Raw genomic sequence first — 12,575 nt, forward strand, 5'->3', positions numbered from 1 at the left:
CAGTGGAAGTAGGGTTTTTTTAAGCAAACTACACATTAAAAGTAAATCAATATTAATTTCTGGAGCCTTTTATTTCCAGCCTCCAGCTGGCAGCTGTATTTGCTTCAGCCCTGTAAAATCTGGTGGGAAAGCTGTTGAGGAAGGAGAAGCTGCAGAAGAAGGCCTGAGAACCTGTGTGAGAGGAAGAGTCACGGTGACACTCAGGGCCATCACTGTGACAGCTGCTCTGGGTCGTGTCCTCCTTGTAAGAGATTTCAAGGAAATGAAGACGAGGAATGCAGAAAGGTGAAGATGGGGATCTCTGTGTTTCATCAAAAAAACTCAGCCCAGGTGAAACCCAGGTGGCCTCTCCAAGGATCAGCCTGGATGGAGCCGGAGCCTTTCTCCACCAGGAGTCATCGGATCCTGGAACGGTTTGGGTTGGAAAGGACCTTAAAGGACTTAAATGTCCAGTGCCACCCAACCAGTGCCACCTCCTGCCATGGCAGGGACACTTTCCACTGGTCCAGGTTGCTCCAAGCCCTGTCCAACTTGGGGACACTTCCAGGGATCCAGGAGCAGCCACAGCTTCTCTGGGCACCGTGTGCCACAGGGATCCACCAGATCGCCGCTGCTGGGAGGCTTTTGGCCCCGGGGCTCCATCAGCCGCTGGTGCCGGTGTCGGTGCCGGTGTCGGTGCCGGTGTCGGTGCCGGTGTCGGTATCGGTGTCGGTCCCGGTGCCGGTCCCGCCCCGTCCCTCGCTGCGGCTCCGCCCCGTCCCCTCCCGTCCCGCCGCCGTCCCCGCCCGCCGCGCTCCCGGTGCCGCGGGGCAGCCGCAGCATGGCCGAGCTGCGCATCGCCCCGGCCCCGGCCCCGAGCCCCGCCGCTGCCCCGCTCCCACCGCCGGCCGCAGCCCCAGCCCCGGCCCCGGCGCCGGCCCCGGTCCCGACCCGCCCCTCGGCGCCCGCCCCGGGCCGCCCATAAAAGCGGCCCCGCGCCCGCCCAGCTCCGCCGCCGCCGCCGCCGCCGCTCCGCCGCCGGCCATGGCCAAGGACCAGCTGAAGCCGCGGCTGTGCCGAATGCTCAAGGGGGAGAGCGGCTACGGCTTCCACCTGCACGGCGAGAAGGGCAAGAGCGGCCAGTTCATCCGCAAAGTGGAGCCCGGCTCGCCCGCCGAGGCGGCGGGGCTGCGCGCCGGGGACCGTGTCGTGGAGGTGAACGGGCTCAACGTGGAGCAGGAGACGCATCACCAGGTGCGGGACGGAGCGGGGACACGGCCGGGGCACCGCGGAACCCCGGGCCCAGCGGGGTTTGTGCCCGCTCCAGCGGGGGCTTCACCCAAAATATCCCCGGTGGAGCATCCCCGGCCTGGCCGCGGTGGGGTGGCTGCAGCCGTGGGGTGGGTACCACGGTGGGGTGGGTGCAGCCGTGGGGTGGGTACCACGGTGGGGTGGATGCCCCCCGAGATGCCAGGGCTGGGCTTTGCGCGGCCCGGGAGCCGCAGTTCCGTGCGGGGTCGCGCCGCCGGGCGCAGGGCGCTGCAGTCGTGTCAAGGTGGGGAAGGCGAAGGAAGGTGTGTGGGGCTGGGCAGGGCTCTGCCGCGTTATGTAATCTGTGGTGGAAAGGAATGGGGAGACCCGGGCTTTATTTCCGGCTCTGCTGTGGGTTTTCTTGGCTGCTTTAGGCGAGCTGCGCCTGCCTGTGCAGCCCGGAGTGTAGGAAGATGCCTGAAAATCTCCAGATAGAGCTGTGCAGATGTTCAGCGGTTGGGCTGGCCCGAGAGCGATAGGGCTCGGAGGGGGAGCCGTGGCTCTTCCTGACCACGCTGGGACCGGGCAGCTCCGAGGGTGCTGTTTCTGCTCCAACAGAAGCTGTTTCAGGCTGTGGCATTTTCTCCTTGTAAAACTGAAACTTGCATTTGTCAAACAATTTAGTCTAAAAAAAACGAGAAACGCGGAAAAAAACAAGCAATGAGAAAAAACAAAACAAACAAGCAGTGAGGTTCAAGCTGCTCCAGTCCTGCTGGACACTCGGAGCCTGGCAGGGGCACAATTTGCCTCGTGGTTTGTGGGGCTCAGCAGGATTTGGTGTTTTAGTAACTTAAAACATCTGCTCAGCCCCGCTGCCAGCACTGCAGGGGGACAGAGATGGGATGTGCCTCGACCCCGCAGGGTTTTGGGGGCTCTGTGTTCCCAGACCTCGCCCCAGGTGTGGATGTTGCTGTGCTGAAGGTGAAGCTGCTCCTTCCAGGTGGCTCCAGTAAAGCCCCGTGTGCTCCTCTCCATGAGCCTGGTGGGGTTTGGTGGCTAACTGAGCTTGTTTTGATGCTCTGAGCCAGCCGTGTGAAAGTTGATGTTTGTCCTGAGTGCGATTTCAAACCCCTTGAAGGAGGATCCCCATCTTTGATGTGGCTGGGCAGGAAGGAGAGCTGTGTTCCTGTGGTGCCTTGGAAGCCACCAGAGCTCCCTGCTGGCGCTGGGCTGCTGGGGACGGGCAATAGCGGAGCCAGCTGCGCCTTTGAAACATGCTGGGGCTTCCCAGTAGGTCAAGTGAAATGGGAGGGGGAAATTTCTCTTTCTTCCTTTTTTTTTTTTTTTTTTTTTTTTTGTTGTTGTTTGTTTTTGTTTTTGCTGCTGGCGGCAGGACGGAGCGCTGGCACTCGCTGGCTGCTGCAGAGCAGTGATTGGAACAGGGGGTCCCATCCAGGGTGTCCAGGAGCTCGGTGCCTGCTCTGGCTGCCGTGGCACTGGGATCTGTGACAGTACCAGTGGTGGGAGCCCTGCCTGCCTGGGGTCACCCTTTTCCCTGCCTCAATGCCACAAGAACCAATTCCTTCCCCCAAAAGCCCTGATGGGCCGTGGCGAGGGCGATGCCCTGGCGGGTCACACGATGGCTCTGAGCCGCCACCTCACCGTGGCCCTTCCTCTGCTGCTCCTTGCCCAGCCTTGAACAAGTAACACTTCTCCATGTGCATAGGGGAGCCCGCAGCACACAAGGCCTCGCTGGTTGGGTGTAACTGTGTTTCCAGCTGAAGCTGGCAGCATTTTTGTCTTTGTTCTCTGTTTTTTTTCTTGGCCATGCCCAAGGAGCGCAGGCAGTGCGTGCTCTGTCTCAGGCTTGCATCCTGGGTTCCTCGGAACCGGGCAGAGCCGCAGCTCCTGGGCACAGAAATGCTCCTGCTGCCCGGGGAGCCTGGCAGCATGGAGCAGGGCACGGGCACCTCTGTGGGAGCAGCTGCTGCTGGTGGCACCGTGAGTCCTTCCTGGGCGCTGCTGTTTGGCAAGGGTGGCGGGGCCGGCGCTGCCGGGCTGGCGCTGCTGTCGCAGGGGTAAAAGTCTGCCTGGGTGGAGCTGCGGAAATGGTGGGGCTGGCTCGGGTGCTGAGGAGGTCCCAGATGAGCAGGGCAGGCTGCATTGTCTCCAGAAGCCTGCGGGACTCCGGCCTGGGAGCATGGCTCGCAAGCGGGTACGGTGCTGGCCAGGAGCTCGCCGGGGGCTGCTGCTCTGCCTCCCGCCTCTCTGCTCTGCCCCCAGGGAGAGCTGCTGCCTCGGGGGGCTCCTCACGGCCCCTCCTGCTCGTCCTGCTTGTGGGGAGGGGGCAAGGGGCTGCTCTGTGCCACTCTCCATCCCTGCCTGGCTCAGCCCCCGGCACTCATGGGACCTTCGCTCCATCGCTGCTGTTGCTGTAGGGGGTTCGGCCACGGGGTGAGCCCAGCACTGCTCCATCCCAGCTTTGGACCCTTCTGCGCACTCTCTGAGTTTCTCTGCAGTCTGTGGGACCCCTGTGATCCCCTGTGCTGCCTGGAGCACCTGAACTGCAGGCTCTGGGGGATGTCCCTGCAGGGCCAGCACCTTCCCCGTCCACATCTTTGCTGCCGTGCTTTGGCTGCTGCTGCCAGGTCCCCTCTGGGAGAAGGTGCTGCTGACACCAGCAGTGCCTGTGCAGGGACAGTCTGATGGCAGATGTAAACGGATCTGAATGAGAGCAGATGGATTTTCTGGGCCTGATGGATCAGCACCCTCCAGGCTGGTTACGGGAGGGAGCTCAGGATTGCTGCTGTGCAGGCAGGGGCTGCAGTGGATGAGTTGGTTCAGCCCTGGCTGCAGCCTGTACATTTCTTACAGGCTGGTTTTTTTCTTGTTTGCAGATACTGGCTCTGTTGACCTTGAGTGGAGCTCGCAGGGAGTAAATAAATGCTGGTTAATTGCGTATTAGGCTCGTTTGTCGCTCTAACCTTGGCGTGTCTGGCCACTGTGACCTAGATCAGAGCAGGAGCCCTGCAAGGAGCCCCGGGCTGCTTTTGGGGGGTTCCCAGCACATCTGGGGTGTTCAGGGCCACCCCATGGCTGGGGATGGGAGCTGAGCAGCACTGCCAGCAATGCCACCCCTCCTCCTCCTTGGGATGAAGGCCTGTGCAGGGAGGAGGTGCCCTCAGCAGCTGCCAGCAGTGGCTCTGGAGGTGGTTTCCCTGTGGATGTTCTGGGTTTTCCCCGTCTCCATCCCAGCCCGCTCTGGTGGGATTTACCCCCTGCCTGGCTGTGGGATCAGCTCCTCCTGGCTCTCTGCGGTGTCAGTGCCTGTCGGAGCCTCTGCCAGTCCCTGATCCTGCAAAGGAGCCGGGCACAGCAGGACAATGTCCCCATTCAGCCCTGCTGGAGCTGGATCCTGCCAGGGACGGGCTCATCTCCCGCTCCCAGCACTGGCTCCCCTCTTCTCTGCTGTTTCCCAGCACAGGCTGGGGATGGATGCATGGATTGGGCTGTTTGCTTCCTAAATCTACCCCTAGCCTGCACAATGGTGTGGTGGGGACAGTCCAGCATTTGACTGCCCACATTGGTGCTTGGAGCCTTCCTGTGCCCCCTGGCTCATGCCCTGCCCTGGGTACGGGAGTAGGACACCCTGGATTGGGGAGACAAGGGTGTTTGCTTGGTGGGACAGGGGGTTGCTGATGCTCGAGGGGCAGTGCCAGCCTCTGGAAGCTCCTGACCGAGCAGGAGGCCATCCCAGGTAGCTGGGCAGGGTGATCCTGGGTGGTCTGGGCAGAGCTGCTGTGTGGCTGCAGGACCTGGGCTGGAAGAGATCCCCAGGCATGGCCCAGAGCTGTGTCCTCACCCTTTCTGCCTCATCACCTGTATCTGGGAGCATAACCCTGTACCCAGACTGGAGCTGCAGTGCTGGGGGGGAGCTGATGGCCCTTGGGTGCCACCCCCGGTGTCCCCTGGGCTCCATCTGAGCCGTCCCTGTTGTCCCCAGGTGGTGCAGCGCATCAAGGCCGTGGAGACGGAGACGCGGCTGCTGGTGGTGGACAAGGAGACGGACGAGTACCTGTGCAGCCTGCGGCTCACCTGCACCGAGGACATGGTGCACAACGGGATCCTGCTGGGCTCGGCAGTGCCCCCTGCCAAGGGCCTGCCCAGCGACAACGGCGAGCTCTGGAAGCCACAGCTGGATCTGAGCGGGGGCAGCCTCCAGAGGCATTCCCACAGCTTCTCCTCCCACGGCAGCAGGAAGGTGAGGGGGGCTCTGGGGAGGGTGTGGGACCCCCTGGGATCTCCTTCCTCCTTGGGCATGGCTTGTCCCGTCAGAGAAAACCCTTCTGTGTGTGGCTGTCACCCTGGGGACCCCCAGTGGCCCTGTGGAATCTCTCACTCCAGGCAGTTGAGGGCTGTACATTCCCTCCCCTCTGGTGTCCCCGAGGGTCTCCTGAGGTGCTGGGGGGCTGCCAGTCCTGGGGACAATGACCCCACGGTGCCTCAGCCAAGGCTGGTGTCCCAGCCTGGGTCTCAGGCTGCCCAGAGCAGGGCTGTGGCCAAGCTGGAGCTCATGAATGAGCTTCTCTCCCTCCATTATTAGCCGGAGGGAGGGAACATCTGGGCTGAACGTGTTCGCAGCTTTTTGCTGGAATAGGAAGTTAATTGGCTCTTTTCAAGCGGCCTGGGTCTGGCCTGGGACTCGGCACTAAGTGCCTTTTATTGGTAAACTCCTTTCCAGAAGGGAAGGAATTCGGGGTGGAACAGGTCCAGTTTCCATGGCTGCGGGGCTGGAGCCGGCGCCGGCAGGAGCGGGGCTGATAGCGGGGCTGGCTGGGGCTGTGGGGCTGGCAGGAGCTGCCTGGGCTCTGTGTGCCCTGCTCCACGGCCATCTGTGCCCTCCATCCCTGTCCCCCTGTCCTGTGCTCGCTGCTCTGGGCTGCTCAACAGCCTCTTCAGCACGGAGCTGCTGGGCATCCTCCTCCTCCTCCTCCTCCTCCTCCTCCTCCCTGGGGGCCCTGCAGGGGCTGCGCTGCCTGCTCGGTCTCTGTCCCCTCGCACTGGCCCAGAAGTGGCCACTGGGCTGCCAGGAGAACATCCGTGGGCAGGCTGGGAAAGCACGGTGTCCTCAGGAGCCCCTCGTGCAGAAACCCCCCTGCAGATAAGGGTGACGATGCTGGTGTGAGGCAGGAGAGGGGCTCTCACCTCTGGTGCTTCCCTCTGGAGCTGTTTGGAGTCTTGCAGAGAAGGCTCCCCCTTCCCTGGGCCAGCCTCGGGGGCTGTGCTTTATTTCCCTTTATTTACTGCCTGATTTGAAGCTCTGTGTGTGAGGGTGGTGCTGGCTGTGTTTCCCCGGGGGCTGCAGCCCCCCTGGGACAGGAGCCATTCCCAGGCAGAGGGTGGCTCTCACCCGGGGCATTTCCTGCTCTGTTCCCGGGGCTGGTCGGGCTCCAGCAGCGGGAGCTGACGGGAAGTCAGGCCGGGGAACAGGACGGTCCTTTCCGGCCTTTGGGCTGGGGCTCCTCGAGGAGAGGGTGGGACAGGGAGAGCAAGGCTGGAGGGGGGAGGAGAGCCCCTGCTCCCCCCAGAGGGGCTTTTCCTGGGCACTCCGTGCTCGCTGTGCTGGACACGGGGCTGATGTTTGGGCTGGACAAGGGGAGCTGCCTCCAGGGGTGATTCCCCCTCGTGGGGATGGGGTTTGCTCCTGCCCCAGCCCCTCGGGGTGGTTTGCTCCTGCCCCAGCCCCTCGGGGGTGGTTTGCTCCTGCCCCAGCCCCTCGGGGTGGTTTGCTCCTGCCCCAGCAGCTCTCAGGAGAGCTGGGCACTGCCAGCTGTCCTGCCAAGGTCACCTCTCAGTGCCAGGGCTGTGTGTGACTCTGGGGTGAGGTCAGGGGTGGCTGGAGCAGCAGGACCTGCATCCTGCTCCTGTGCCTTGCCATCCTGCCTGATTCAAGGTGGTGAAACCTGCCCCAGGTCCTGCTCTGCTTGCTGTGTTCCCCTTGCTGGCTGCCAAAGCAGCAGGAGGCCAGGGCATGGTGCAGAAGGGGTGGTGGACCCCAATTTCTGCCCTGCACTGTGTCCCCCCATGGGGCAGCTCGAGCCTGACCCTAATCCAGCAGCTCACAGGCACTGGAATGAGCAGATCCTGAGTGTGGGGGGTTTTGGGAGATTTCTGCTGCTGCAGTGAGGCTGTGACAGCTGGGATACACCCAGGGATTTTTCCCCAGCCAGATTTAGGGCTTTTCTCAGCTTTCCTGGAGGCGTTCAGTGAAGGAAAGGAGGCAGCTCCTTCCCCCTGCAGACCTGTGGCCCCAAGCTGTCCCTGTGGGAACTGGGGCTGCTGCTCCAGGGAGCTGCATTTTTGTCAGCAGCGTTTGTTTATAGAAAGCCTGGAGTTTTCCTGGATTGGAGGCCGGGGTTGTTCACGGCAGCCTGAGGAGAGGAGCAGCTGAAACAAAACGAGGAGGGAAATGTGGTGGTGGTGGTGGTGATGGAGCAGGGAGGGTGGGCACAGCCCTGGCACCCCCTGGAGCTGCCCTGGGTGGGGAGGTCACCGTGCACCCCTGGCAGGGAGCTGTGCCCAGCGCCTCGTGCTCCAGGAGCCCCGGTGCTGCCATGAATAATTCAGCATGTGTTTAAAATCCTGCCCGGGGAGCAGGTCAGCAGGGCTGGCAGCCAGCAGCCGTGCCTGCCACAGCTCTGCTGTGCCCAGGGTGGCTGTGGTGGCACAGGGAGCCAGGGCTGCCCTGTCCCACCAGGGCAATTGTGCCCATTCCTGTCTCTGCTGGCCTGGGGGGGTTTGTCCCACTCTGTCCCCTGGCAGGGCACGTGTCCCCCATGCCAGGTGCTCCCCTGTCCCCAGCAGGCTCTGGCTGTGCCCTGCCTGAGGTGCACAGGGGGGGTTTGGGGGTCCCACCGTGCCAGGGCTGCTCTGGGTGCTGGCTGTGAGCTGCTTTAATGGCAAAGGTGCCTTTGGGCCATGGCTGGCTGTGATTCAGCGCCTGGGCTGGTGGTGTGGGACAGGCAGGGGAGCTGCAGGGCTGCCAGCACCTCACCTGGGTGCTGCTGCTCATTCCAGAGGTGTCCACGGTGGGCTGGTGTCCTGGTGCCACCTTTGCAGGGGCTGTGGCTCTGCTGTCCCATTCCTGCAGGGCACTGGGACCCCGTTACGGCCATTAGGGAGTTCCTTGGGGCTTGCTGCCTTCTCCAGGTGTGTTTGTAGGAGAAACAAGAGCAACAGCAAAGCCAGAGAAGGATTGGGGGTGATGCAATTCCCTTCCTTCATGCTCTGGTCTGCAGGGGTTGGGTGTGCAAAGGGACCTTTACAACCTTGGTGAAGGATAAACTTCTCCAGAGTTTGTCCTTTGGAGGACAAACCCACATCTTGGAGCTGCTGGATTCAAGCCTGTTGAGTCTGGGAATCCTAATGGGGGGAACTAGTGGCTGGTTCCAGATTGTGCTGTGCTGGGGAGGGATGTGTCACCTTAGGGTCACTGCTGGCAAGAACTGGAGGCAGCAGGATGGTGTCCCTGGGGTGCCAGGGGGGTGGTGGCAGCTCCTGAGCCCCCCGTGTGTCTGGGGACAGCTGTGCTGCTCTCTGAAGGATGAGGGACCAGGTGTGGGGTCAGTGCTGACCTCGAGGCAGTCAATATTTACCCTTCTCTCTGGGCCAGGAGTAAGAACTTGTGTCTGCTGCAAATAAACCCCTTGTGCTGTGATGTGTCCTGCCTCAGCTCTGCGAGGGGGGGAGTAACTCAGGACAGATGTCTGCAGAGCACTTTGCCAGCTCAGCTGAGGCCCAAAATTTAGGGCTTGTAGAATAACCACAGAGATGTAATAAAACCAAACATGAGCAGAAAAGTCTGCAGCAATTATGCAATTTAAAAAAATAAATAAGTGGATGGTTTGAATTAAAGCACTTCCCTGCAGCATCTTCCACTGCCCGTGGCAGGCTGGGCTCGGGGGGAGAGGGAGGTGGGAAGGATGGCACGGCTCAGCCCTGGCACAGCTCAGCCCTGGCACAGCTCATCCCTGGCACGGCCTGGTGAGGCTCCCTCTGTGTCCCTGTGCATTCCTGCCCTTCCCACAGCAGCTGCTTTTGGGGATGCTGGGTCTGAGAGATGAGGGGCATCGGGGATGTGCCACCCTGGGGGCTCTGCCCATTTCTGCTTTAAAAAAACCCCTTTGCAAAGCCAACTGTGCAGTGTGGGGCCTCTCCTGGCTGAGGACGTGGGATGGGATGGATGAGGAAGGGAAGGTGCCTGGAGAGGCTCTGCCAGCCCTCCTTGCCGTGTGTCTGTGAGGGTCTGTGTGCGTGGCAGCTCAGCCAGGGCTCCCTGGTTTGGGGATCTCCATCCCGAGCAGCAGCAGCAGTCGGGTGGGGCTGTGGGGCCGCCCTGCTGACCCCGCTGCATTATTGATGTCCCCGGGCTGTGGCATCGCGTGTCACCGGCTGGGGGTGGGCTCGGGAGCGGCTCCAGCTCCGCAGCTCGGCTCTGCGGGCTGGGACACCTGGGGAGGCAATCCTCGTCCCCGGGCATGGCAATCCTCGTCCCCGGGCATGGCAATCCTGGTCCCGTGGGGCATGGCAATCCTGGTCCCCTGGGGCTGGCAATCCTCGTCCCCGGGGCTGGCAATCCTCGTCCCCTGGGGCTGGCAATCCTCGTCCCCGGGCATGGCAATCCTCGTCCCCCGGGGCTGGCAATCCTCGTCCCCTGGGGCTGGCAATCCTGGTCCCCGGGCATGGCAATCCTCGTCCCCCGGGGCTGGCAATCCTCGTCCCCCGGGGCTGGCAATCCTCGTCCCCCGGGGCTGGCAATCCTCGTCCCCTGGGGCTGGCAATCCTGGTCCCCGGGCATGGCAATCCTCGTCCCCCGGGGCTGGCAATCCTCGTCCCCCGGGGCTGGCAATCCTCGTCCCCCGGGGCTGGCAATCCTCGTCCCCTGGGGCTGGCAATCCTGGTCCCCGGGCATGGCAATCCTGGTCCCCGGGCATGGCAATCCTCGTCCCTGGCATGGCAATCCTCGTCCCCTGGGGCTGGCAATCCTGGTCCCCGGGCATGGCAATCCTGGTCCCCGGGCATGGCAATCCTCGTCCCCCGGGGCTGGCAATCCTCGTCCCTGGCATGGCAATCCTCACCCTTGGGGCTGGCAATCCTCGTCCCCTGGGGCTGGCAATCCTCGTCCCCTGGGGCATGGCAATCCTCGTCCCCTGGGGCATGGCAATCCTCGTCCCCTGGGGCATGGCAATCCTTGTCCCTGGGGCTGGCAATCCTCACCCCTGGGACTGCCAGGGCCAGGCTGGACCCGGGAACAACCCGGGATAATGGAGGTGTCTGAATGAGATGGATTGGGAGCTCCCGTCCTGTTGTTTAGGAAAATTAATCGACAAACACCCAAGGTTTATGTCCAAAAAGGAGGCAGAGGAGTCCTTTGACTTTATTCCAATAAAGGGAGAGGCCATGGGGCATTTCCCTGGGATCTCTCCAGTTTTTTGGAGGACACGGCCTCCTTTTTATCCCAATTTCCCGGCCATATGTCCCTTCTCTCTTTCCCCATTTCTGAGGCACTTGAGAGGTTCAGATTTCCCAAAACGCCTGATACCAAAGATTCTCCTCTAATGTATAACCCTCCCTTTTAATTTTCAATTCTTACAGAATTTAGGGGGTTTTCCCCATTGGCTGAGGTACTTGAGAGGTTCAGACTTCCCAACACAACTGATACTGAAGATTTCCCAAAGATTTCCCTCTAATGTATAACCCTCCCTTTTAATTTTTAATTCTTATGGAATTTAGGGGTTTTTCTTCCCATTGTTTCTCTCATCTTTTAATGTCCAATTTCGTTTATCAACAAACCTAACGTTTATTTATAAAAGCAAATCTCTTTCCATTCATCAATCAGTGAAATCCTTCCCATTGTTTCTTTTATCTCCCAGAGCTGGTTTTTACCTACCAGCAGACCCACAGCCTGTTTGTAAAGACAAACCCTGTATTCCTCTCACCCTCCCAGGATTCTGTGGCGATTTTGGGGTGCTGGTGCTGCTGCAGCGGGTGGGGCAGCCCCGGTGCCGGTCCCCGTGCGCTGTCCCCCTTCCCTCTGGTGCTGGTTTTGGTGACTTTGGGATGAGCAGCGTGTGCCGGGCATCACGGCAGCACCCGGAGGAGGCGCTGGCAGCGATCTGAGCCCCATCCTGCTGGAAATGTTCTGGCCACGCCATTCCCGGGGGTGCGGGCTCCTCTAGCAGGGCGAGCCCCGGGTCCCGCATCCTCCCGGTGCTGCGGGACGGGGCCGGGATGCCCCGAGCTCCCTTGTCTGTCCCTGTGCCCTGTCCCCTTTCCCTCTGGTGCTGTTTCTGGTGCGAGTTTGGGGCTGCCCGTGCGATTCCTGCAGCTCTGTTGGGATCAGCAGCATGTTCTGGGCATCACGGCAGCACTGGGGGAGGCGCTGGCAGGGACCTGAGCCCCATCCTGCTGGAAATGTTCTGGCCGGGGGGGAGTGTGGCAGCTCCTCTGTGCTGGGGGAGTGCTGGCAGGTTTTCCTCTTCTGACCATTGGTGTCAGAGCTGAAACACCTCCTGGGAACGGGGTGGGTGGTAATTACAGCTGTGGCTGTATGAAAATGGGAGCAGCCTGTTTGCTGCTCCTACCCAGGGACTTGTTCCCATTTTCTGCTCCTACCCAAGGATTCGTTCCCATTTTCTGCTCCTGCCCAGGGATTCATTCCCATTTTCTGCTCCTACTCCGGGGAGTGCGGGCTGGAGGATCCCGGCAGGGCGAGCCCCGGGTCCCGCATCCTCCCGGTGCTGCGGGACGGGGCTGGGATGCCCGGAGCTCCCTTGGCATGGCCGGGGCAGGGCTGTAAGGCTGCCCTGCAGAACGGGCTGGGGGCTATTTCGGTGCCGGGGCAGCACAGGAAGCCCCTCCCGGGGAGGAGAGCATCCACCCCGCGGCACGAACTTCCTCCCCGCGGTATTTTTAGTGGAACACAAAGCGGGCGGGAGGCAGATTAGCATCGGGAGGAGCCGTGCCCTGCCAAGAGCCTTTGTTCCCGGAGCCACGGGTGCCCTGGGGTCACCCTGGGACCCCCCGGCTCCCCGGGAAGGGAGGAGCGCTGCCCCATCCCCAGGACTGGGGATGCTGAGGGTGGTCCAGCCGGTGCTGATCCCTTCTGCATCCCCCAGTAATCAGAAACGTTCCCTCGGAACGATTGGGAAGCTGATATTGAGTGGGAGCTGCTGGAAGCGCAGCTCCCTCTCCCTCCCCAGCCCCCTTGGCTCTCAGGGATGGGCTCCAGCAGCTTTCCTTCAAACCCAGCCCCGCTCACTCGTGGGCTCCCAGCCAGCTGTGGA

At 61.8% G+C, this 12,575-nt stretch overlaps 1 protein-coding gene across 2 annotated transcripts in view; it reads left to right on the top strand.

Annotated features, from left to right (window-relative positions):
* Positions 1-957: 957 nt before the first annotated feature.
* NHERF2 (NHERF family PDZ scaffold protein 2) overlaps positions 958-12,575 on the top strand; it is a 35,787-nt gene continuing 24,169 nt past the window's right edge. Inside the window, exons 1-2 of one of the 2 annotated variants that reach the window (XM_066560631.1) lie at positions 958-1,233; positions 5,234-5,491. In XM_066560631.1, the coding sequence (XP_066416728.1) occupies positions 1,024-1,233; positions 5,234-5,491 (468 nt within the window). In that variant the 5' untranslated portion in view covers positions 958-1,023. The remainder of the gene's footprint in view (positions 1,234-5,233; positions 5,492-12,575) is intronic. The other variant, XM_066560632.1, reaches the window with a different exon arrangement.

Source organism: Molothrus aeneus, chromosome 16, assembly GCF_037042795.1.
Source record: "Molothrus aeneus isolate 106 chromosome 16, BPBGC_Maene_1.0, whole genome shotgun sequence".
In the NCBI taxonomy this organism is placed as follows: Eukaryota; Metazoa; Chordata; class Aves; order Passeriformes; family Icteridae; genus Molothrus; species Molothrus aeneus.